Raw genomic sequence first — 27528 nt, forward strand, 5'->3', positions numbered from 1 at the left:
TAAATGCATATTGTGTGGTCACGTGAGGTCATTGTGCATATTAATAGGAATGTTATCAGCCCCAACAAATGAATAGAAGGACCATGAATTGTTATTACTAGAGAGAAACAGACTCATGCGGAGTATCCTAAACGTCGTTCATAAAAGACTGGAAACAGAAAATAAAATTGGAATAGATTTTAAGTGAAATTTACAGGGCATGAAAGGGAAGGGATGAAAGGAAGTCCAACAAGTAAAAGATTCTAAAAGAGGTCATCTTAGAATAAGGTGACATATCTTCCTGTCCCCTCCATTCTCCAAGATCAGATAAAGATGAAACACCAGACAATACAAGGAGATACCCAGCTGAGAAGCTGTGACATCTAAAGCTATGTTCAAAGGCAAAAGGTTCAATTTCCCCCCAGCTAACCCATTTTTCCTGAGTTACCTTACAGAACAAATCTTATGGAAGGTAAAGCCTTTCATCCTGCAGGTTTGATCAATCAGCAGTGGAAACCCTTCAGAAAATGAACACTTTTCGCTCAGTGTTTGATGCTGCAATCCTTAATTTTCTTTCCAACTTCACTTTTGAGAAGTAGTTCTTCTCTGACAATATGTAAAGGGGTTCGTTTAAAAGTTTATTGCTGCTTAGAGGCCAGGTTTTTTTTACTTTACAACTTTAATAACCACAATTCGAACAGGTGTTTTAAAATTAACGTTTAAAAGGACAGAAGAAGCGCAAACTTCCTGATGTCCCACAGGTGTTCAGAGCGGCATTCAAATATGAAATATTGATCAACCGTTACGCTGGCTCACTTTTTAAGGCTATTAAAAGGACGAGAGGAGATCGTATTATCTAGTATATTGAGGTATAGAGCTGTTGCCCATGTTTTTCTGCTTCACCAGAGGAATTCATACCATGACACTTTATTATCTTTTGAAAGGAACGGATTCTCCTTGCGGAGATCCAGCTGGTAGGGAGTCTTAAGGGCAATGCTCCCTGAGAAAAGTATCCAAAATAGCTCTTCTTCTGAACAGTTTTCGCATTCCGACTTGCCTGTACATCAGTGATGGTGATCGTGGGGGTGGGATGCCATGGCTATTTGCCTATTAGGCCATGCCAGAGATGGCCTGTTAGTTTAAGGCCATGTTTACACGTAGCGTAAACACTGCGGAATATTCAACCAGATTTTCTGTGCGGGATTCCGCAGTATTTTCACAAGAGAAATGGACATGCGGCTGACTAAGAAACCGCACCGCCGGTCATTTTCACACTTTTCTGTGTATTGGATCCTGTGTGGATACAGAAATTCTGCCATATTTACGCTACATGTGAACTTAGGCTAAGGCTACAATCAGACGAGCATGTGCATTTTTCCTACATTTCACGTCCGTGTGCCATCCGTGTGCTTTGCGTGCAGCATGCGTTTTTCACGCCCGTGCAAGCACTTCCTCTTTTTTTATTTCTCTGTAACTGATGCATGAAACGTGAACAGCACACGGATGTTAACCGGGTGCTGTCCGTGGTTTCCCACATCCATAGACTTTAATGGGCGACTAGCTGAGCAAAAACACACCAATATAGGACATGCAGTGAGTTTTATGGAACGGACACTCGCTGCTTCAAATCTCACGCATGTCTGAATACCCCTATTGAAATCAATGGGTCCGTGTGCACAGCACACGGACGAGGAACACGCTCGTCTGAATGAGCCCTTACACTTACAGGTTGTAATGCTTTGGTATACTAAGTATACCAAAGCATTATATCATCAACCAGGAAATTGCTTTGTGAAGTCCCCTAGTGGGACTAAATAAAATATCGAATACAGATAAAGTTTATTAAAAAATAAAGCACAGTAAAAAGAAAAAAAAAAAAAAACTCACTTTTTCCCATAACATTTTTTTTTAGAAGGAAAAAAATGCACATATGGTATTGGCGCGATCGTAATGAACCGAATAATGACAAACATGTTATTTAAACCACATGATGATCACCGTCCAAAAATATAGCAGAATTGCTTTTTTTTTTTCTTCCATATCCCCGCTCTCAAAAAAAGTTTTAATCAATAAGTCCCATGTACCCCATAATAGTACAGCTCATCCTACAAGCCCACAAATGGCTATATTAACAGAAAATTACAAGAGGTAATGTCTCTTGGTAAGCGGTGACACAAAAACAAAAATTTTTTTAACAGTGTTTTCATTGTGCAAAAGTAGTAAAACATAAAAACTCTACATAGTTGGTATTGCTGTAATCGTTTTAACCCATAGAATAAATGTAACATGTTATTTACATATTTTTCACTGGGTAGATACCAATGGGAATTTATTTTTGTTACAACGTAACCTTCAATAGAAGGTTTGTTTCACTCTTTAGCAATTTATAATTATGATACATTTGTATCTATACAGATAATTCACTAGTGCTTGTGCACTTTACAGTGACACATGTAAAAGAAAAAGTAGTTTGGATAGGGCAAGGTTGTGTTAAAAAGTTTTAACGGTTAATACCATCACAATCTAATATTTTTATTTTTGCTTTATTTTCCCTCAAAACATTTGTATTTTCCTTTTGAGTTTTATATATTTTTTTTCTCTCCTATTTTTGTTATAATATTTTAGTTTTATTATTTGCAAGTTGGGACAGTAACGCCACTTGTCAAAGAACTAGCACTCGGGTTTCCTATCCAGTAGGCAGGGAGAGTATTTTGTTAGCACGAGGGTCATACACATATAGCTGCAGCAGCTGCAACTGGGCGTGTATTGTGTTTTTAACCCCTTCAGGACTGAGCCTGTTTTGGCCTTCAGGACGAAGCAGATTTTTAAAATCTGACATGTGTCACTTTATGTGGTAATAACTCCGGAATGCTTGTACCTATCCAAGCGATTCTGAGATTGTTTTCTCGTGACACATTGGACTTTATGTTACTGGCAAAATTTGCCCGATAGATTCAGTATTTAATTGTGAAAAACACCAAAATTTAGCGAAAAATTGCCACACAAAATAGTTACTAGTTACCATCCCCCACATGTCTACTTTAGTTTGGCATCGTTTTTTGAACATTATTTTATTTTTCTAGGACGTTACAAGGCTTAGAACTTTAGCAGCGATTTCTCATATTTTCAAGAAAATTTCAAAAGGCGATTTTTACAAAGGACAAGCTCAGTTCTGAGAGTCTTACATATTAGAAAGTCCCCATAAATCACCCCATTTTGAAAACTGCACCCCTCAAAGTATTCAAAACAGCATTCAGAAAGTGTATTAACCCTTTAGGCGTTTCACAGGAATTAAAGCAAAGTAGAGGTGAAAGTTACAAATTTAATTTTTTTTATACAAAATTCATTTGTAATACATTTTTTTCTATACCACAGAAGGTTTTTCCCAAAAAATTTAACTTATTATTTATTGCCCAGATTCTGCAGTTTTTAGAAATACCCACATGTGGCCCTAGTTCGGTCATGGACTGAAACACAGGCCTCAGAAGCAAAGGAGCACCTAGTGGATTTTGGGGCCTTCTTTTTTTAGCATATATTTTAGGTACCATGTCAGGTTTGAAGAGGTCTTGTGGGGCCAAAACAATAAAGACCCCCAAAAGTGACCTCATTTTGGAAACTACACCCCTCAGGGAATTTATCTAGGGGTATAGTTAGCATTTTGAACCCACAGTTTTTTTTGCTAAATTTATTTGAATTAGTATGTGAAGATTAAAATCTACTTTTTTCTGAAAAAACGTAGAAATTTTTAATTTTTTCAAGGTATAAAAGAGAAAAAACACCCCAACATATGTAAAGCAATTTCTCCTGATTATAGCAATACCCCATATGTGGTAATAAACTGCTGTTTGGACCCACAGCAGGACTCAGAAGGAAAGGAGCACCATTTGGATTTTGAAATTCTGATTTTGCTGGAATGGTTTTCAGTGCCGTGTCACGTTTGAAATGCACTGGAGGGAACAAAATAGTGGAAACCGCCGGAAAGTGACCCCATTTTGGAAACTACACCCCTCAAGGAATTTTTCTAGGGGTAAAGTTAGCATTTTGACCCCACGGTTGTTTTGCTGAATTCATTGGAATTATTCTGTAAAGGTAAAAATCGACTTTTTTTCTGAAAAAAGGTAGCCATTTTTAATTTTTACAAGGAATAAAGGAGAAAAAGCACCCCAACATTTGTAAAACAATTTCTCCCGATTACGGAAATATGCCATATGTAGTAATAAACTGCTGTAGGAGCGCTATTTGGCTTTTGGAGCTCAAATTTAGCTGAAATGGTTTTTGGGTGCCATGTCGCATTTGCAAAGCCCCTGAGAGGCCAAAACAGGGGAAACCCCCCAAAAGTGGAAATTACACCACTTAAAGAATCTATCTAGGGATATAGTGGGCATTTAGACCCCACAAGTCTTTTGCAGGATTTATTAGAATTAGGCCGTGAAAATGAATATCGACATTTCTTCCACTAAAATGTTGCATTTTTTTCAATTTCACAAAGGATAAAGGGGGTAAAAGCACCCCAACATTTGTAAAGCAATTTCTCCCGAGTACGGCAATACCCCACGTGTGGTCATAAATGGTTTTTCATTAGAAAGTAATTAACCCTTTCTGGAGTGATCCATTTTTTTCTTTTCCTTCTTAGTTTTTTCCTCCCCGCGTTCCAAGAGCCACAACTTTTTTATTTTTCAGTCAATAGAGCGGTATGAGGGCTTATTTATTGAGGGACGAGCGGTCGTTTTTATTGCTGCAACTTTTTGGTACATACAACTTTTTGAGCACTTTTTATTACATTTTTAGGTAGAGCCAAGGTGACCAAAAAAACAGCGATTTTGCCGTTCTAAATTCTTTATTTTTTACGTGAGACGCTCCATACATCACCCCCCACACTACGACATGCTATGTCATGGTGCGCGCAGGGGTTAATGCGCAGCGCATGGTGCGGAGTGAAAATTAAAATTTTCCACTCATATGCCATTTTAGTGCACTATATGTTATGCCCAGTTTGTGCCACTGAAGACTAATAACTCAAAATATTAACCGGGTTCTCCCGGGTATGGCGATGCCATATCTGTGGACGTAAATTGGTGTTTAGGCACGCTGCAGGGCTCAGAAGGGAGGGACGCCATTTGGCTTTTGGGGCACAGAGTTTGCTTGGTAGTTGTTCTGTTTGGGGTTTTACTGGTGTTTCAGTTTATAATGTGGGGGCATATGTAATCTGTGCGGCGTACATCAGGGTACATGTTATCTGTGCGGGGTACATCAGGGTATAATAAGAGGGTATAATAATGCAGTAAATAAATAATAATCCGCAGATATGTGGCCAGTGTCGCACTTATAAATGGTGCCCGATCTTATCCGCTTTTGGACACGCTGCACATTTTGCATCGCCATATTCTGAGAGCCAGAACTGTTTTATTTTTTCTCCACCGGAGCCGTGTGAGGGTTTATTCTTTGCGGGACAATCTGTAGTTTTCATTGGTACCATTTTGGGGTACCAGAAATTTTTTTTGTTCACGTTTTATTCCATTTTTTGGCAAGCAAGGTGACCAAAAACCATCAATTCTGACAATGTTTTTTATTTGTTTTTTTATGGCCTTCACCCTGGGCTATAAATGACCATTTTACTTTATTCTGCGGGTCGATACGATTACGGCGATACCAGATGTATATAATTTTTTTATGTTTTGCAGCGTTTGTGCAATAAAATCACTTATTTATAAAATAAATTAATTTTTGTGTCACCATATTCTTAGAGCCATAACGTTTTAATTTTTTAGTCAAAAAAGCGGTGTAAGGGCTTGTTTTTTGCGGGACAGGATGTAGTTTGTATTGGTACCATTTTGGCGTACATGCGACTTTTTGATCACTTTTTATTGTATATTTTGGGAGGGTTGGTAACCAAAAAATTGTGATTCGGGCACTGTTTTTCGTTTATTTTTTTCGCGGTGTTCACCATGCGGGAAAAATAATATTACAGTTTTATAGTTGGGGTCGTTACGAACGCGGTGATACCAAATATGTGTACTTTTTTTAACGTGTTAAGACTTTTATTATAGGAAAAAAATTATTATAGGAAAAAAAGCATTCTTTGTTTATGTCACTTCTAACTTTGATTTTTACACTTTTTCAAAACATTTTTATTATCTTTTTTTAACTTTTTTTACTTGTCCCACTAGGGGACACTTAGACTGGCAGCTCTGATCGCTGCTGGAACACATTACACTACACACGTAGTGTAATGTGTTCTAACTGTCATTGTGACGTAACTGTCACACTGACAGGAAGCAGAGGAGGAACGGCCGGAGGCTGATCCTCCGAGGCTTCCGTACATGGCAACCCGGAGGTCATTGTCTGGCCTCTGGTTGCCATGATAAGGATCGCCAGCCCCCGCAAATACATGTGGGGGGCTGCCGATCCGCTGTAAACCTCTTCGATGTGGTGATCGCAATCGACCAACGCATCGAAGGGGTTAATTGCCGATTTCAGCGGCGACAGGCCGCTGATCGGCAACGGGGAGAGCAGGGCTGACACCCTGCACAGTTAACCGCCGCTGCGGTGTAGCGCCGCGCGGCGGTTAACTTTTAAAGTGCGGACGTAACTGTACGCCCAGGTGCGCGAAGTTACTGCTTATCTGGACGTACAGTTACGCCAAGGTGCGGGAAGGGGTTAACTGGGCGTGTTTATGTGTATGACGCTGACCAATCAGTGACCAGTCAGTGTCATACACTCCTCTCCATTCATTTACAAGCAGCACAGCGTTCTTACTAGAACGATGTGCAGCCAGGATACACAAGTGTCCTGATAATGAAGACACATGAAATCCAGCCTGGACGTCATGTGTACTCAGAATCCTGATACTTCTGACTCTTTTCTTTGAGATTGCAGCAAGCCACGCGTAATCTCGTTAGATTACGAGGTAAACGAGATTTTGTTTCTATTGCGAGTCAGAAGTGTCAGGATTCTCAATACACATGATGTCCAGGCTGGATGGTCATGTGTATTCATTATCAGGACACTAGATTAACGTTAATCAAGTGTCCTGATAATGAATACACATGACCATCCAGCCTGGACGTCATGTGTATTGAGAATCCTGACACTTCTGACTCTTTTCTCTGAGATTTCCAGCAAGAGAAACGAAATCTCGAGCGGCTTGCTGCAATCTCACAGAAAAGATTCAAAAGTGTCAGGATTCTGAGTACACATGACGTCCAGGCTGGATTTCATGTGTATTCATTATCAGGACACTTGTGTATGTGGCTGCACATCGTTCTAGTAAGAACGCTGTGCTGCTTGTAAATAAATGTAGAGGAGTGTATGACGCTGACTGGTCACGGATTGGTCAGCGTCATACACATAAGCACGCCCAGTTAAAAACACAATACACGCCCAGTTGGACATAACGAAAAAAAAACGCCCAGTTGTCCATTTCAAAGCTCATTTGCATATATATATATATATATATATATATATATATATATATAAAATAGCTCATAACTTGGCCAAAAATGAACGTTTTTTTAAAAAAAAAAAACGTTACTGTTATCTACATTGCAGCGCCGATCACATGCAATAGGCGATAGGGATTTGAGAATCTGGTGACAGAGCCTCTTTAAGGCTGACTTTCATGCTTTGGGGTCTAGAATGTAAGCAATGGAGGCTAAAATTGATAACACGGTGATGACTGTTAACCAGCACTCTGATTTGTATTGATGACATATACCAGCAGCTTGAGGAAGCCCAATCTGAGCTGGAAGATATGAAAAATAGATCCAGGCGGGAAAATTTCCGTATCAGGGGTCTGTCAGAAAATGTCCTGGACTTAGAAATTGCGGTACATGATCTTTTTAAACAGCTCCTTCCTGATTTACCTGACCACTATTTTGATATTGACAGAGTGCATAGGCCGCTTACTGCTACCCGCTCGGATGGTCTGCCCAGAGATGTGTTGGTGAAGCCTCACTATTACTCTGTGAAGGAAAAGGTCATGAAAGCTTCCAGATGTGCGGAACAGCTGCGATTGCGTAGCTGCGACATACAGATCTTCTCTGATTTGGCTCCTCGAATGATCCAGAGGCGTTGGGCCTTAAAACCTCTCCTCCAAATTCTGATTCGCCAGGAGATTAGATACAGATGGGCCTTCCTCTTTCGTCTAACATTTTCGTATCGCAATCGGCCATACAGTTTTGCTTTTATCCAGGAAGAAGAGGCCATTATGGAACGTCTGGGCCTGCTTTCAAAAGATGGTACGCCTCTGCAGAGAAAATCACCACCGCCTGCGTCCTCATCTTCTACAAGATGTATTAGACCACTCTGGAGCTCCAGATCTTCGTCCCCGCCTTCGACTTCTGCTACCTGATCTTATAGATCCTTGATGCCATCTTTATACACCTCTCCTAAGATCCTGTGATTGGAACTTTCTTCACATAACGGTTCCCTTTGCTGCTTACTATTGACATTTAATTTTACATTGCAAATGTTTTTAATATTGGAATTTTTTCTGATGTTTCCAAGCTAGCTCTGGACCGAGTTATCATGAGCTGGCCCTCCTGCTGGGCTTTGGCATGCCTTGGCAGGCCTTGGGATCTTGTCTCACCCCCCCCCTGATATTGAACACTATTTAAATTGAGCACTATTTCCAAGTTAAATTGTGCAACTGCCACCTACCCAGCTATTAATTGGGAAGCCGATAAAGCTGCCCTTAGGCTGGGTTCACACGAGCACATTAACGTCCGTAATGGACGGACTTATTTCGGCCGGAAGTCCCGGACCGAACTTAGTGCAGGGAGCCGGGCTCCTAGCATCATCGTTATGTACGACGCTAGGAGTCCCTGCCTCTCCGTGGAACTACTGAAAACATGATTACAGTACGGGACAGTTGTCCTTCAGAGAGGCAGGGACTCCTAGCATCGTACATAACTATGATGCTAGGAGCCCGGCTCCCTGTACTGAGTTCGGTCCGAGACTTCCGGCCGAAATACGTCCGTCCATTACGAACGTTAATGTGCTCGTGTGAACCCAGCCTTAAAGGGAAACTTATTTAGATCGCTTTACATTTGAAGAGCGCGAGAGAACAACTCCTTAAAGATAAGGAAGCGACTTATTTAGCTTTAGTTCAACAACAAAAGGCAGACAATACCGTTGACTTACAGTCCAAACTTGAAGGTGCCCGTACAGAGCTTAAAGTGTAGCTAAACGTTTGGCAAACTTCTGACATGTCATAGTGACATGTCAGAAGTTTGGATTGGTGGGGGTCCGAGCACTGAGACCGCCACCAATCGCTGGAACGAAGCAGCTGAAGCGCTCGTGTGTGTGCTCAGCCGCTTCGTGTCTGTTTGGCTTTTTCCGTAAATAAACGTATCGGTGTACAGACTCAATAGAAAGTCTATGAGCCCGTACACCGATACAACGGCTTTCACACGAGCTCTTCAGCTGCTTCGTTCTAGCGATCGGTGGGGGTCTCAGTGCTTGGACCCCCACCAATCTAAACTTCTCACATGTCACTATGACATGTCAGAAGTTTACAAAAAAGAAAAAGACACGGCGCCACATAGTGCAGATTATACAGGAGGTGTAAGAGCAACTATATTATTAGAACGTGCTCACCTTAGAGTGTTTAATACTGGCAGGTACAACAGTACGAGAAAGATGTAATACGAAAAGGAGCTGCTGCCTGGTCCAAAGACGCAACAAACATGCTGCTTGTTGCCAATAATAATAATAATTGCAAGGAGAGGAAAAGGGACCAAAAAGGCGCTGCTAGTGATAGGCAATGAAAAAAGTTCATAATTTAATATAAATAAGTAAGTACAGGTTGACAAGCTACGCGTTTCAACGCCGGATCGGCGTCTTCATCAGGCTAATACAGATGTGGCAATTTACAGCAGTTTAATGCACAACTAAATGAAATACAATTTCCTACAAGCCCAGAAAAAATGGCGGGTCAAAAGTCAATGATTACGTCACACTAAACGCACGTACAAAAAAACATCAATTTTGTGTTAAAAGTTTTTGAACAAACAGATGTCATCTGCTCACTCATACAATAAAGCTACAATATTAAAAAAAAAAGATCTATACAAATTTATGCGAATAAATGAGATGAAAAGATCGATAATGATAATACTAAAAAGTTAATACGTATGTACGAATATTTACTAATTAGCAGGAAACTGCAATAAAAAGATAAAAACAATATATATATTATACCATTCACCCAAATGGTGAAGGAAGAGGCACTGTGCAGAAGAAGCATGATCCAGAGGAAATAAAGGATAAACCACAGGCGGAGCTGAGATAGCGCCCCTGGCGGCTAGACAACGGTGAAATTACGCTGGCCGAGGGGGACCAAAAAGGATCATGGCACGCAAAATAACACGAAAGGAAAGCAAGGGTAATACTTGAAAACTTAGAGAAAAAGAAGCTATTGCGGCATAAGTAATGAGAAATTACAAGTTTTATTGGGACATGTGACATATGTATGTGTATGTGTATATATATATATATATATATATATATATATATATATATATATATATAATTAATGGGATCTAAAAAAGAGCAGTGTGGTTGGCTTCACATAAATAAACTCTGAGATATCGTGCCACAAAGAATCCCTAGGCACTGGTGTGCATAACGATGACCAAGAATTAGAGAAATAACTACATGGTATATGATAGACATAGAAACAGCCTGTCGGTAATTATGCAAGTGTAGATAGGGGGAAACATGGAGTACATCACATAAGTATAAGTTCGTGAATACCCAGAATCAAACAGTTGCATAGCAAGTAAAGCCTAAGTGAGAAATAGATGAAAGAGAAGAGGTCAAAGTCAGGTCAACTGGCCAAAGGGAAAATGTGCGGTGTTTAGAGCATGTATAAATCCAAAGGATCTGCTTTAGACACACGTGGGTGTTATGGCAAGCTTACCCATCGAGATGAGTATGTAGATGGCCTCACACTGCGGCTTGAACTGGTAACGCCCCTCAATACTCTGATTACAGATAATGTAGTAGTGTTACCTGCAGTCCTATGTAACACCACAGATAACACATTGTGCTAAATTACAATCTCAGCTATGCTACAATGTGTTATCTGTGGTGTTACATAGGACTGCAGGCAACAGTAATACTACATTATCTGTACTCAGAGAGTTATCACTGTGTTATCTGTGGTGTTAAATAGGACTGCAGGTAACACTACTATCTGCATTTCGAGAGTTATCACTGTGTTATCTGTGGTGTTACATAGGACTGCAGGTAACACTACTACATTATCTGTAATCAGAGTTATCACTGTATTATCTGTGGTGTTACATAGGACTGCAGGCAACAGCTACCACATTATCTGTAATCAGTTATCACTGTATTATCTGTGGTGTTACATAGGACTGCAGGCAACAGCTACATTATTTGTACCCCGAGTTATCACTGTGTTATCTGTGGTGTTACATAGGACTGCAGATAACACTACTACATTATCTGTACTCAGAGAGATATCACTGTGTTATCTGTAGTGTTACATAGGACTGCAGATAACACTACTACATTATCTGTACTGTGTAGCAGAGCTGAGATTGTCATTTAGTACACAGTACAGATAATGTAGTAGTGTTATCTGCAGTCCTATGTAACACCACAGATCAGTGATAACTCCGAGTACAGATAATGTGGCAGACGTTACCTGCAGTCCTATGTAACACCACAGATCACAGTGATAACTCTCTGAGTACAGATAATGTAGTAGAAGTAAGAGACAAACACATGCAGAGACACACACACACACACACACCAACATATACACATACAAACACAGAGACACACATTACACACTACACACACACACTCACCATGTCTCCTTGCTGACAGCATCACAGGTCAGGACGGGCTGTGGGCGGAGCTTCCTCCTCTGCTTCTCGGCGTGTGTGTAGAGCAGAGTAGAGGCAGATGCTGGAAGGCTGCAGTACGGGAGTGGACCTGTCCTGGCCTGAGTCATCTGACCTCATGTCACTGACGTGAGGTCAGGTGACTGGACTGGTCCACTCCCTGGCCGTCAGAACGGTGTAATTTCCTGGCTCTTCCTAAGCTGCTGCAGGTGTCAGACATACGGGGCGCCTGTCAGCAGCGATCAGCTGCTCTTCGGCGCCCCCCCTTCCTTATCCTCCGGGTTGCGCCCGGGGCACATGCCCCGCCTGCCCCCCCCTAGCTACGCCCCTGTTTGTGGATATCAGATACGTTTTAGTCCCACAATGGGACCTTTCTCAAGCATAGTGAAATGTGGGACTGAAACATTGTACTCTCGGATGTTGGCTGAATAAACAAATTTTTTTTAGATTTTCAATTGGAGTGCTGCAAGATCTTTTTTTATATATTTATATAGTCTTTGGTTCGGGACTACTTGCTCGGCACCCATTTATCTTTTTTTCCGTGGTGAGTGCCGCTGCTTTCTGCTTGTACGTACTGTGACAGACCATGTGGAGAGGTTGTGGATGGGGTCTTTATTTCCCCAAGATTTCTGTCTTCTGCTATCTGAAAACAACCAGGAAAAAATCAGCAGAGAATGTGGTTTTCCCTCTGCAATAGGTTTTATCTAAAACCTGGAAAAGAGCCTGGTTGTTGGAGTGGGGAGAGATGGGTGGGTCACCACTCCATCCACACAGTCCTGGTCTTGGGCTGTCTAGCTATTATTCAGGAGTCAGGTGTGATAGCCCTTTAAAAAGGCTGCAGTTCACGCACACTCTCTCTCAGCCTTGGGAGAGGAGCTTCTGAGAGCAAAAACCGACTGCATTCATAACCGGTTGTATGGTCTGCATGGTTTATGGTGCCAGACATTAGGCCTGCACTGTGTTAGTTAGGATACCTGACTGTATAGTTAGTGCCGGACAGGTACAGAGTTTTCTGTTTGTTTTATTTTTTATTCATGTACAACCTGTAAATAAAATTGGCTGAGGCCAGTAGTACCACATCTTTGCTGTGCGGACTGAAATTTACTGGCGTGTTTGATACCGAGTGCCCGTCTACCCCAGGAGACGACTGTCCCGCTACCTAATTCCCTTACAGTACGTACGCTAATATATATAGAGACGTACATACATTTCAAAGGGACTGATTGTACAAAGTCTCTTTCGTCCATTATATAAGATTTAATGGTGCTAATGTGACTGCGGCACTTCATTACATTTCCATGGTAGGAATCAAAATGTGCACAAGACAATCAATCACATGCAGGAAAGAAAAAAGGGCAGTGTCCAACAGAGTCTATAGGGTCAGTAAAGAACGACTAGTCCCCAAAATAACGTTAGCATTGCTAGAAATACTGTTGGGTGTAAGAGGACCAGCAACATTCCAAACAAAACTATTATAAAGCCCATAGTGTATTGATAAGGAACAGCTCATGTATTAGTTAGGTACCCTCCAAGCAACAAATAAAAAAAAAACAGGCCCCTATCACCAGACAGTAATATTATTTGATAACAGATATTTATGGCAGGACAAAGTCATAACAAAAAGAAAGTTCTCAATTTTATATCAAAGGAATGTATTAATTATAGGTGCTCATAGAAAAATGCACAATAGATGGTGCAAAAAAAACGAAAAACAGGTTTCACAGGTTTTTAAGACCATTTTTTTACTGAATGATTTATAGGGACCTTGTCAAGTTGCGCATCTGGACAGTACAAGAGGTTGAAAGCAATTGATAAACAGTGGGGTGGTTCAGAATAAAAATTCTTATTTTTCTTACTGATATTTATTCCACTGTTTTACTGGAATATGGCAATACCCCATAGGTGGCCCTAATCTGCTGTCTGGGCAAACGGTAGGACTCTGAAGCAAAGGAGCGGCAAAAGTTTTTTGTGGCCAGATTTTTACTTTGCAAACACAAAGCGGCTCCTCAAAATAATCAGAGACTCTGAGGAACCAGAACATAAACATTTCTAGAGGAATTCCCCCTTTTATTAAACTACACCTCTCCAGTTATTAATCTAGGGGTGTAATGAGAATTTTTAGTTTTGTTTAGGGATTCTAATAGATTGCCACGTTGAATGTGGGAAATATGGTAATAGGTTAAAATTAGAATTGGATTATAAAATATGCTAGAATACTTTATAAAAAAATATATATATTTTCTGTTTTACTACGTTTGCATTAAAAAAATATATATTGAAGTTATTTTTAAAAAAATGTTAAAAGGGAAGGCGGTTAGTTAAAGCCGGCTAAGGTGTGGTAAATTACAAAAAAAAAAAATGTATGCAAAATACTGGACTTTGAGGGGCAGGTCTTTGGCCCCCTGCACACGGCCGTGCTCGTAATCACAGCTGGTGATTACAGGCGTGGACAGTCACCTGCATTTTCGGTCCGTGCTCCCACTATAAAGTATGGGAGCTCGGTCCGTAAAAAAATAAAATAGGACCTCCTATTTTTTGAGGGTGATTTCCACGGCACGGACACCTTCCCGTAAATATACGGAAATGTGTCCATGGATAATAGAAATTAATGGGTCAGTACTTTGATCCGCAATTATGGTCCGTAATTGCAGATCAAAATGATGGCCTTGTACAAGGGGCCTTAGGTTCACATCAGCGTTGGTTTCCGTTCATGGGTTCTGTTGCAGCTTTCCGTCAGAGGAACCCATAAACGGAAACGCAAATGGAAACCATAGCTTCCGTTGGCATTACCATTGATTTAAATGGTAATGGTTGCATTGCAAATGGCTTCCGTTTGTCTCCGTTCCGTAAGGTTTCCGTTGTCTTAGCGGAAACACTAGCATAGTCGACTAGGGATTCATCAAAGGCTACATGATTTTTTTGGGGTGTATATCTGGGAAAAATTAAGATTACAGTGGACTCTGTGCCAAATTTCAGATCAAGCGCTGGGCATGACGTTGCGTTATAGTAGAGTGTGATATAAAAAGGTTATTACTACAATATGACCTTATTGAGGTCTTTTTTTTTTTATTACCATATAAAGTCATAAACCCCCAAAAAAATTAATCTCCACTGAGCTGGTAGGAATCCACTGACAGGCCTTGCACGAATTCGGGTTGACTGCTAAAAACTGCCAAACATAAATGTTTGTTTGTTCTGCTATCATCTGTATGAATTCTTCCGAAAAAGAGATGGAAGCAATCCACTACCTTTTTCCCCATGCACACGACCGTAATATTTATCCGTAATTACAGAATCTGTAATTATAGATGAAATTGCGGATCCATTCATTTCTATTGGCCAAGGACAATTTTCCGTTATATTAACGGATGTGTGTCCAGGCCGTAGAAATGACCCACAAATGATAGAACATGTCCTATTCTTGTCCGTAGTTATGGCACGGACTCACCCGTACAAGTCTATGAGCGCTTCCGCAATTGTGTACGGCTATGAATGTGTATCTGTAGAAGTCGGATCCGTATTTGTGAACAGTAAAAACTATTACGGTCGTGTGCAGGAGGCCATAAACCCTGCGGTGTTCACACGAATGTCTGCAGTGGTTATAAAGTCTGGAATCGGGGGGGAACAGTTTGGATGCTAAACCTCGTGTCTACATGATGTTTGACAATTTCTAATGCACAATATCTCGATTAAACAAAAAAATGTGAAGACAACTATTACTGTTAATCATACTAACAAAAAACTTAATGAAATGTGTGCTTGATCGTAATGTCAGAAGATCGTCCCTTCCTTTTCCCTCTGTATATTTTTTTTTTTTAAGAAATTAACTTTCTGCCAGGGTTCACAATTTTTTTTTAGGACATAAAATGGCGCACCTTACATGTGCAAACATTATACCTGACGAAGGGACCGGTGCGGTTCAGAAACGTGTAGTCTACAAATGCAATGTGTAAAATGAAATTCATTCTTTATTCGTGCGCTTACTAGCCTGGCGCCATTACCAAGAGACTGCAGAAAATGCACTTCTTCCCCACTGCTAGGGTCAGACTGTGAAGATAAGATAGCAAATGCCTCCTCGACGCTGGACAGCCGTTCAGCTATTTATAACTTCACTATAATAACGTTATAAAGTACTTTTTTTTTTTTTTTTTATAAACTTGGTCTGACTAACCTACCCTAAAACCCCAGAGCTAACCCTGAATAATGTTTTTTTAATTAACAAAAAATTATCCAACAGTGGCGATTTATATCTGCCACTGCTGACACAAATCATTGAATGCCTGATGGAGGATGGGGGTTAAGTGGGGTGGTGTTGGATCTCCTTTGGGTACTTATGGGAGATTGACTTGTCCACAGTGACCGTGCCAGTGACAGGAACTGAGCTTCACTGTTGACACAAGTCAGTGACATAATCGAGATGGGAGTGAGTGTGGTGGCAATGGGCCACTTTGGGGCTTTGATTTTTAAACACTTTCTCTAGCACTGCACAACCGGCTCCAACCTCTTCTTTGACACAAATAAGAAGATTGGAGCTTCTGACCGTTCTAATTGGTCCGCTTGTAGAAATGGACCAATCACAATAATTGACGACTGAAACAACCGCTGATTGGTTGCTGGCTCATGAGAAGACCTTGTTGCCACTCACTTTCAGTTATTTATGTTAGAGGCTCTGTCACCACGTTATAAGTGGCCTATATTGTACATGATATGATTAGCGCTGTAATGTAGATTACAGCAGTGTTTTTTATTTAGAAAAACTAGCATTTTTGACGGATTTATGACCTATTTTAACTTTATGCTAATGAGTTTCTTAATGGACAACTAGGCGTGTAACTTTTTGACCAAGTGGGTGTTGTGGAGAGAAGTGTATGACGCTGACCAATCAGCGCCATACACTTCTCCCCATTCATCTACACAGCACATAGCGATATAGCTATATCATTATATCATTATGTGCAGCCACATACACACACACACAAACATTACTGCAGTGTCCTGACAATGAGTATACATGACCTCCAGCCAGGACGTGATGTCTATTCAGAATCCTGACACTTCTGTATCGTCTGTGTGATAGTTACAGCAAGACAGGTTACATCGTAATCTCCCGAGATTACGCTGGTCTTGCTGTAAATATCACACAGATGATACAGAAGTGCCAGGATTCTGAATACACATCCCGTCCTGGCTGGAGGTAATGTATATTCACTGTCCGGACACTTGTGTAACGTTATAGTGTGTTTATGTGGCTGCACATAGCGATATAGCTATATCGCTATGTGCTGTGTAGATGAATGGGGAGAAGTGTATGGCGCTGATTGGTCGGCGTCATACACTTCTCTCCACAACGCCCACTTGGTCAAAAAGTAAAACACGCCCAGTTGTCCATTAAGAAAGTCATTAGCATAAAACTAATATTAGGTCATAACTCCATAAAAAATGATTGTTTTTCTAAATAAAAAACACTGCTGTAATCTAGATTACAGCGACGATCATATTATGTACAAGATAGGGCACTTATAATGTGGTGACAGAGCCTCTTTAAACTGGTGTCACCACAAGGTTGGGTTATACAACTATTACACACCTCTACTAATTCAGGTCTGGAGGATACGTACAACACAAATTTATTACTTGAGTCTAATAGCCTTAAGCTTCCCACACATGTATCACATTTGTTGTGGATTTTCCACAGCATTTCAGCAGTGTTATGTGCAGATTTTGCTGCAGATTTCACCCCTTCTACAATGAAAAGTAAACATCCGGAACAGAATGAGTATGCTCTAGATTTGAAAGTCCACAACATGCTCTGATTTCCATGCGTAAAATGTTCAGCAGCATGAAGATGAGCTTTTTTAAAAAAAATAAAATAAATATTATCCACCTGCCTGCAATAGTCTACTGCTATGGATTATCCTCTTGCAAATTAGGACAAAAAAAATCCAAAATAAACCCACTATGTGTGGAGGGGGCCTAAACCCGATGATGTAGGCGGCGTTTGCCAACAATCCATTGCGTATGGGGGCGTCCTCCTAACGGCAGATTTTGGGGGAAAGAGGGATCAGGTATGTCTGATTTCAAACAAGCCCAATCCTTTGTTCCCGCAGGAGATAAGAGTATAGAATAATTCCTCTACTGTAGAGAAGTTATTTTTATTAACTACAGTTCGCCTACTCAGCTGACTATGCCCGCCTCATAGTTGCCAGGCTGAATCTCTGATGTCTTTATTGACAAGTATGCCATATAACCCACCTCCTTTTTTTTTTTTTTTCTAGTTCTCCAATATGCCCCATAACAGAATCCTTGACATCAGGAAGCAAAGAATAATGATGTGCTTATAGACCACGTTAAGGACACTTATATTTTTGTAATGTTGTTCTACTCAGGGTCTACTTAAGATATATAGAAATTGTCGTTAGGTCTTATGTTCTTTTTTCAAGACTGACTACATACAATATTAAAAAACGATTTACAATTTTGTGTGAACCACTTTATTTCTTGTTTAAATTGATGAAAATGACTAAAAACGTTAATACAAAAAAAAAAGATGCGATCAGCTGACAAATGTGTTTAGAGTGCTGATCATTGCCCCATGTAAACATAGCAGCGATCAGGAACAAACGTTTATAGGAATGCTTGTTCGTCCAATCATCTGCCACTTGTAAAAGGGTCTTTAGTCTCCTCTCTCAATTAATACAAACATGCACGCTTGGCTGTTTATGGTGGAGTCGTGTAAGAGCTGTTCAGCCGACACCTATTGAATGCGTATGGCCAGATTAAGATCAGAAACAAATCATTGTGGAACTTCTCATTTGCAATCCAGACTGCAACATTCAAACTGGTGTCATCCTCTAGAATGGTCATGCAGTCTGTATAATAGAGATACTTGGGAATGTTAGGCTGGGTTCACACAGAGTTTTTTGAAGGCAGAAAATCTGCCGCAAAAATTCAGTTTGGAATTTCGAGGCAGATTTTCCTCTGCCTTCACGCCGATTTTCGTGCCGTTTTTCTCCTGCGGCCATTGAGCGCCCCGGGTAAGAAAAAACGCTGCGAAACACGCTTTCTCTGCCTCCCATTGATGTCAATGGGAGGTCAGAGGCGTAAACGCCCGAAGATAGGGCATGTCCGTTTTTCTCGCGAGCCGGTTTTTCCACTCTCAGGAAAAAAAACGCATCCGCCTGTAATTGAAATCATGGGGAGGCATTTTTGCCCGTTTTTTGGCGCATTTTGCGACGCGGTTTCCGTGTCAAAAAAACACAGTGTGAACTGGCCCTTACATCTACTGTACATCACTTTTCTTCAGTAGTGTCACTTATGAATGTGTGCACTTAAATGAGGAGAGGAAAAATAACTATACACTTCTTCATTAAAGTAAAACATATCTTCTGCCTAGAAATATGCACTGTACAACCTTTCAGTTAGTAATGTGCTCTGAAGCAGCAAATACTGGATAACGATGAAATCATTATTCATCCCTTTTCATTATGTTAAACTTCTTTTATGCATCGATTTCCAATATGGAGCAGCCTTTGTTTCAGCTACAACTCAAATGAAGATCTTTTGTTGAAGCAAAGCGGTTAAATTGACTGACTTCTGTTCAATATCACTGAATACAAATGTGGTTAACTCACCACGAGATCTCCTCATATCAAGGGGGTGCTTTTGTGAACTGCAAGTCTTATGAAAAAGCAGCAATAATGTTTTTGGGGTTTCTTTTATGGACCAAACAAAAGGCAAACTTATTACTAATTGCTTATGACAAACAGTGGATTTATGTGGTCTATACACCACAACACATATCTACTTTTACTAGAGACAAAGAGAATGGGCATATTTATGAATCTTGTCGGGTACCAGGGTGCCATTATTAATAAACCTCTCCACATGTCTTTCCAGTTTGGCTACTGTGATTTTGAAAGTTATTATTCACTATAAGAAAAAAAAAAAAGGGAAAACTAGGCATTAAAACATTAGGCCAAGCTCTTTGTGGCAACTTCATCCGCACAATGGGGCATGTAAATGAAGTCCTGTGTACCACTGATGCTACTCTAGAAAAGCAATGTTGTATGTGCTGTATAATGTGGCTCACCTGAGATTGTTTATTTTCACTTTAGAAAAGCATCAGAAATAAGTCAGCCGCACTCCATGTGTCTCAAAGGCCACACTGATCTTATCCAACAGGACATTGTTTAAAGCGGTTGTCCCAGTATTACATGTTATTGCCAATTATAATTCCGCATTAAAAATTTGTTTTGTAATTTACATTGTTACAAAAATGCTCTTGTTGCGAAATATTCCCTTTACTTTATTATAATAGTGCCCCCTGGTGTTCAATCTGTAGTAATGTGCACGTTCTCCTACGGAGTTGAATGAAAAGGACGCACATACTCCGTACCACTTCACAACTGCCACCAGCCAATAAACAATGCCTTCTCGGCTTGTCAGTAAAGTAGTAGAGAAGCTTTTATTCAGAACCACAGCTTGTAGTGTGGATGGAGACTCACACAGTAAGAAACACAGGAGAGCCAGCAGTTTACTTAGATTAAAAAAAGAGCCTGCATACAGCACTGCTTACATACAGTGTTCAGCTCTCCCCTCTCCTGCTCATCCTCACTGTGTGGAAACTATAGGCTATCCCTCTTCCTGAGTTATATAGGGCTGGGCTCTCCCTCTTCTTGAGTCAGTGAAACAAACGATCTGCCTACACAAGCTATGACCGAGAAGGGGAGGAGCTGCAGCAGACAGGACACGCCCCTTCAGCTGCCAGCCTGAAGAAAATCTAGCAGAGCAATTGAGGCAATGAATGGGGACATTTCTGAATCGATGTAAGGCCCCATTCACATCACGTTTTGGCCCTACGTTTAACAAGTACGTCGGGAAGGCATTTGACGTACATGATAAACGTGTTCATAGAGCTCCATTATCCCGACGGAGACCAAAAGAGAGTCCTGTTAGTCTGCCTTAGGCTGGTATACATCAATATACTTTTTTTTTTTTTTGAAGGATGGAATAGCGTAGTAGGTTACGCTTTTTCATCCTGGATTGATTCCACCCAAAAAATAAAAAACATACCACACGGTATACATTTTTACCATTGGGAGTATATGGGTGACACAGGTCGCAATTATACGGAAGCTTCTGGCATCACGGTACATACATATATGGACAGTGACGTCAGGAGTTTACACAGCGCCGGAGTCCCCGGGTAGATCGCTAGAAGATGCTCTGCCCCGAGACTGCGACCCTGGGAAAGCTTCTGACATCACTCTCCATATACGGAAAGTGACTTCATGAGTTTTCCCAGGGCCAGTCTCTGGGCAACGTAACCCACTGTATGCCATAGGGTGGGGTACGTTTTGGCCTTTCGTCGAGGGTATACGTCAGGAGTCTTCCCGACGTATACCTCCGACGGAAGGTCAAAGCATGATGTGACTTAAGATACAGGGCTGTTTCTAGCTTTGTTAAGAAGAGATTGTTATGTACTATATTATATAAAAGTATAGTAAAAATGCACGGCACTCACCCTATTGACAGTCAATTACAGCTTTTTATTCAACGGATGTTGAGACACGTAAAAACAGGAGACAAGCGCATAGCAGTTGGCATACGGCCGTTTCACGTCCTCCAGTCGCTTCCTCAAGGCTGTAGGCTATGCACTTGTCTCCTGTTTTTACTTGCCTCAATATCTGCTGAATAAAAAGCTGTAATTGAATGTCAATAGGGTGAGCGCCGTGCATTTTTACTATACTCCTATATTATATGTGGAGTTGATACTTTGCACGCACAGAGCACCGCTCTAGCAGCAGCTGTAGAACCACAGATCCCAGCACCACGTTGCTTCTAGATTATTGCCACGGCATGGGAGTAGTGCCAACCGAAACTCTCTTGTTTTAAATGCACTATATTATGTTTGATTTTTTTTTTCATTACTTCTGGGACAACCTCTTTAAGGGTCTGTTCACATCAACGTTTCCCTTCCGTTGAGGGGTTCCGTCGGGCTAACCCCTCAATGGAAGGGCAACACTGATGTGAACAGGCCCTAAATGTAACAGACTTTCTCTTGTAATGAGCCACATACCTGCGTCAGTTAGACATAATCAGGACAGATTTTCAGCTTTAAAGAGCCTGAGAAACGAGAGCTAGAGTCTGATGTTGCTGTGGGGCCACTTCTCATTTGTGTAACTTTTCCTTATACAATGTTTAAAGGAATTTTTCATCACAAACAACTTAATTAACCTGACAACCGCCTAATCGCCGCAGGTCTGGGTTCTGAGATCCCCCAATTTAACCGGCTGTGGATTTTCCCTGCAGAGGATATGTAGTATTATTTTTGGGAAATTCAGATTGGTACCTGCGGCTTTAAGTATGCCAAAGCGAAAGGTGCTCTGGCTCATAGGGTATATGGACAAGGTTAGTCCTGATGGTGCAAACCCTTTAGGCTTTATATGATTAAAACTGGATTTTTTAAACTATATACAGTGTTTTCCCTTTAGCTAGAATACCACCAGGGGTGAACAAGTATTAACTGCAGCTTAATTTCAATTGTGTTCTGATGATTTGATGGATTAAACTATAATGTAGCAAACCCTTTTGTTAAATATTATAGTTATAGTTCCTGGAAAAAAAAACCTAGATTATATAATCCCAGTGAAAGCAAAGTGCACATTGGTTAGTTTATGCTGATTATAATACAATCTGAAGAGGTCAGCAAGTTCAAATGGTCAAACAGTTAATTTATTTCAGTAATTCAATTCAAAAAGTGAAACTCATATTATATAGATTCATTATACACAGAGTGATTTATTTCCAGCATTTTTTTTATTTTAATGTTGATGATTATGGATAACGGTTAATGAAAACCCCAAATTTAGTCCATCAGAAAAATGGAATATTGGGTAAAAGTTCAAGATTGTAGACTCATGGTGTCGCACTCTAATCTGCTAATCAACACAAAACACCTGCATAGGTTTCCTAAGCCTTTAAATGGTCCAACAGTCTGGTTCAGTAGGCTACACAATCATGGGGAACACTGCTGACTTGACAGTTGTCCAGAATACAGTCATTGACGCCCTCCACAAGGAGGGTATACCACAAAAGGACATTGCTAAAGAAGCTGCTGTTCAGAGTGCTGTATCCAAGCATATTAATGGAAAGTTGAGAGGAAGGAAAAAGTGTGGTAGAAAAGTGGTGCACAAGCAACAGGGATAACCGCAGCCTTGAAAGGATTGTCAAGAAAAGGCAGTTCAAGAATGTGGGGGAGATTCACAAAGAGTGGACTGCGGCTGGAGTAAGTGCTCCAGGACAGGGGCTACACCTGTCGCATTTCTTGTGTCAAGCCACTTATCACCCAGAGACAACGTCAGTAGCGCTTTCACTGGGCTAAGGAGAAAAAGGAATTGTCTGTTGCTCTGTGGTGCATCCATCCCTCTGTGGGTAATGAATATATATAATATAGGAGTTTCACTTTTTGAATTGAATTACTATAATAAATTAACTTATTGATGATATTCCAATTCATTGAGAAGGACCTGTATATACATGTATTAGGTAAACTTTAATAATATAAGTGCAGCATATCATTTAGGGTATGTTTATACACCGTACTACGGCATCTGCCCAAAAAAATCTGTAAAGTGAGTGAATATGGATTTACAAAATCCCATTCACGTGCAGAACCAAAAAATTTACATGGATTTTAGGACATGTTGCAGATTTCAAGTCAGCAGTATTGCCCTATATGTTGCTGATTTGCCATGGATTTCAGCCTGCAATGCAAATAATAAAATCCCTGGCGTGTCAACATGCCCTTAAGGTTTGTACCTGCGGGTTTTGTCCTTTTTTTTTTACATATCGGATTGCAAAATCTTCTAAATCCTTAGGAAGGCTTACCGTTCTTTTACTGGAATTTCTGTGGCTATTCTGAGTGATGGTAGTTTTCTGTTACTATCAGTATATCTTTTTTTTCTTTAATACTTCTTTAAATTTGTGCCCCATTTATGTGATATTTTGTCCGCTGTGATAATTAGGATAACTCTACAAAGCCCCTTGGGTTTATTTTTTTTACTCTCCTTGTCGGGACTCTGAAAATATTCAGTGAGGAACAATCCTTTTGTGGTAAATGACAAAAATGTCAATTAGTATGGATGGAGAACATGTTATCTGTATGCACGCAGCACCACAGAAGGTACTGAAGAACGGAGGAGAGCAAAGACACTTTTCGGGAATGACACTTTCTGCTCCTTAGGCCACTAAGCTAAGAATTACCATGGAAACAGACCCTGGCATAAAACTGCCCCTAAGGAATCAGCGGCTTCATCTATCACAGCTGCCAATGTCAACACAAAAGGTTGGATGGCGTTTGCATCTTTATAGATATCCACACAGTCACTGAGGTATGTAAACAGACATTTCATATTTTCATTTTTATATATAAACACTACAAAGAGAAATAAATGGCCAGACACCGAGTTAAGCTCGAAGTGTAAACTTACTATATACCAACTATCTACAGAATATGAAATACTTCATTATAGATCAACTTCGTAACCTTTTATAATGAATGCATTGTATAATTGCCACCAGTGTTTGGTAAAATAAAGCCTGGAACCCATGGCTACGTGTCCTTGTTGCAATGGTAATTTTTCTGGCCTATGATGCATATTGCAGGCAGAACACTAACACAATAGCGGCCACTTTAGGATGGGATATAAATATCCCAGCAGTTAGTTTATCATAACAGGAATGGGAAACAGAGTTAGGACATGTCATTTCCCAAATCCAACCTGATTTTCTTTCAGAGAACGAATCAATAATCCTTCTTGCTTTGATATGACAGGTTTACGTATGTGTATATATATTCATTGACACCCAATGATTTTCTCTCTAGACCAGAGTAAAGAAATGGACTTTAAAGCCACATTTAAAAATGTGAATTATAGTGAAAGTGGGTAGCCGTGCAACTAGCAAATTAACATGGATTTAGAATTGGCAGTTTTTCATTTAAGCTATCGCACAGATGGAAACAAACACTACTCATTAAGCCCATGAAGTACAGCCAGCAACACCGACGGAGCCATAAATCACACAGATAGCACTGACTGTTCTGATCATCTGCACACAATTTACATTTTTGCCAGTTTAATGCACCACCTAATATTATGACCCATTTGGTATATGACTGAGCAAGACAAAAATCAGCTCACAGAAACCATGTGAAAAGGTACAAAATGTTAATATATTTGGAAAATTTAGAAAGTTGCTCCTTACTGCTGCTAACGGTTTTATATACCATAATCCACTTGGAAGCCGAGTCTATGTATTCCCAGTCTATTCTGCAAACATTCACATTAGACAGATCGTATACGGTTAGACCAATATATTAGTGATAGCCGTGCCAGGGATATTACCAATAGCACATGCATCAGAAGAAAAGAAATATAGCTAACCAAACAGATATTGCAGATTAAATGTCTGTTTGTCAAACATTATCCTTAGGTTATTGCAGTATGCTCTAGATGTGGCGTTTTATACACAACATTATTAGGGCGGTGTTCACAAATTGCATAGTGTTTCTTAATCACACCACTACTGCACCAAAATAAAAAACGACAGTAGAATGATACATATTGGCTTAGAACAGGGTTTATCAGATTTCCGTTTTTTTACAGTAAGAATACCGCTAATGTGAACAGAGACTAACACGTAGATGCTGCATTTAAAAATACCTACACAAACTGTATACACGCCTACCTAAATAGTGCTCTTCACTAAATGATGCAATAAGTGCTATAATCTCTGTGAATTGATTTATTAGATTGATTAAGACGGTCATCAGGACAGTACACTGGGTAATTGTCTGGACTTTATATTCACCCACCTGCTTTTATCTCCAGAAGTCTTAACCTTGGATCTTCAGAGTGATGCAAACGCCTCTTCTTTCTCCAACATCGAGCTGGATACGTGTACAACTGTCCTGGAGCCACCCCTGTGTATGTGGACAAACATTAAAAATGTACTTTACTTATAGCTCAAATAGATTTAGTTACTATTGCATTGTATCAGTGTAAGGCCACACGCAACAGCTACCGACAACACCGATATGCGGTTTACCTGCAAACATTAACGAGCATTCGGATGTCGATGTGGTTTCTCAACGTGGTTTGTGGCCTTAAAGAGGCTCTGTCACCAGATTTTGCAACCCCTATCTGCTATTGCAGCAGATAGGCGCTGCAATGTAGATTACAGTAACATTTTTATTTTTAAAAAACGAGCATTTTTGGCCAAGTTATGACCATTTTTGTAGTTATGCAAATGAGGCTTGCAAAAGTCCAAGTGGGTGTGTTTAAAAGTAAAAGTCCAAGTGGGCGTGTATTAGGTGCGTACATCGGGGCGTTTTTAATACTTTTACTAGCTGGGCGCTCTGAAGAGAAGTAACATCCTCTTCTCTTCAGAACGCCCAGCTTCTGACAGTGCAGATCTGTGACGTCACTCACAGGTCCTGCATCGTGACGGCCACATCGGCACCAGAGGCTACAGTTGATTCTGCAGCAGCATCAGCGTTTGCAGGTAAGATCGACTTACCTGCAAACGCTGATGCTGCTGCAGAATCAACTGTAGCCTCTGGTGCCGATGTGGCCGTCACGATGCAGGACCTGTGAGTGACGTCACAGATCTGCACTGGCAGAAGCTGTGCGTTCTGAAGAGAAGTGGATGATACTTCTCATCAGAATGCCCAGCTAGTAAAAGTATTAAAAACGCCCCGATGTACGCACCTAATACACGCCCACTTGGACTTTTACTTTTAAACACACCCACTTGGACTTTTGCAAGCCTCATTTGCATAACTACAAAAATGGTCATAACTTGGCCAAAAATGCTCGTTTTTTAAAAATAAAAATGTTACTGTAATCTACATTGCAGCGCCTATCTGCTGCAATAGCAGATAGGGGTTGCAAAATCTGGTGACAGAGCCTCTTTAAGTGCTGCCTTTTCCTTACTCAAATACAGGATTTCTCTGGCATTGGCACAAGGACCACATCAGATTCCTGATCAGGATCATACCACTGAGATCATACAGACACAAGGATTTTTGAAATTCTTACCCAAATGCCTTATCTATGCAGAGAAACAGACCATAATCATCCACATAATATCTATGGCTAGTCAGACATGAATGCCTCTACTGAGGAAGGGCACATACATAAAAAAAGTTATTTGACATTATGCAATAAATTTTTTCCATGAAAAGCAGTTCATATTTCAAGTATTGTCCTTGAACGTTACTGAATGTACAATTGTAACGTCGACCACAAAAGACCATTAAAATTGCAAAGCTGGAACAGTGTTTTGTCTGAAGGAGAAGATTAGCTTGGTAAGAAGTAATCATATTAATACTGTAGATGTAACTATTATCGCTAAAGACCATTCCATTGTTTGAACTTTTACTCTTTACATCATTGGTGAAGGAGATAGTCAGCCTCCAGGCACCACTGTTGCCACTTATCTCCTGGGGAAAGTAGGATCACACTGATTAAATCCAGCCTGTCTGACCCTTGCTTTAGATTACATGCACAAATACTTTGTTACCATTAAACATTTTTTACAGTAGAAATTGTTCTCCATCTTTTGTAACCTTAGCAAAATAAATTCCCAATATTCCCCATAATAAAATTCT

General features: G+C 40.4%; 1 protein-coding gene across 1 annotated transcript in view; it reads right to left on the reverse strand.

The window, feature by feature from the left end:
* DPF3 (double PHD fingers 3) overlaps nucleotides 1-27528 on the reverse strand; it is a 257140-nt gene that overhangs the window by 100061 nt on the left and 129551 nt on the right. Inside the window, 1 exon segment of the mRNA XM_075843503.1 lies at nucleotides 25732-25839. Within this exon segment, the coding sequence (XP_075699618.1) occupies nucleotides 25732-25839 (108 nt within the window).

Source organism: Rhinoderma darwinii, chromosome 12 (assembly GCF_050947455.1).
Source record: "Rhinoderma darwinii isolate aRhiDar2 chromosome 12, aRhiDar2.hap1, whole genome shotgun sequence".
NCBI classification, from domain to species: Eukaryota; Metazoa; Chordata; class Amphibia; order Anura; family Rhinodermatidae; genus Rhinoderma; species Rhinoderma darwinii.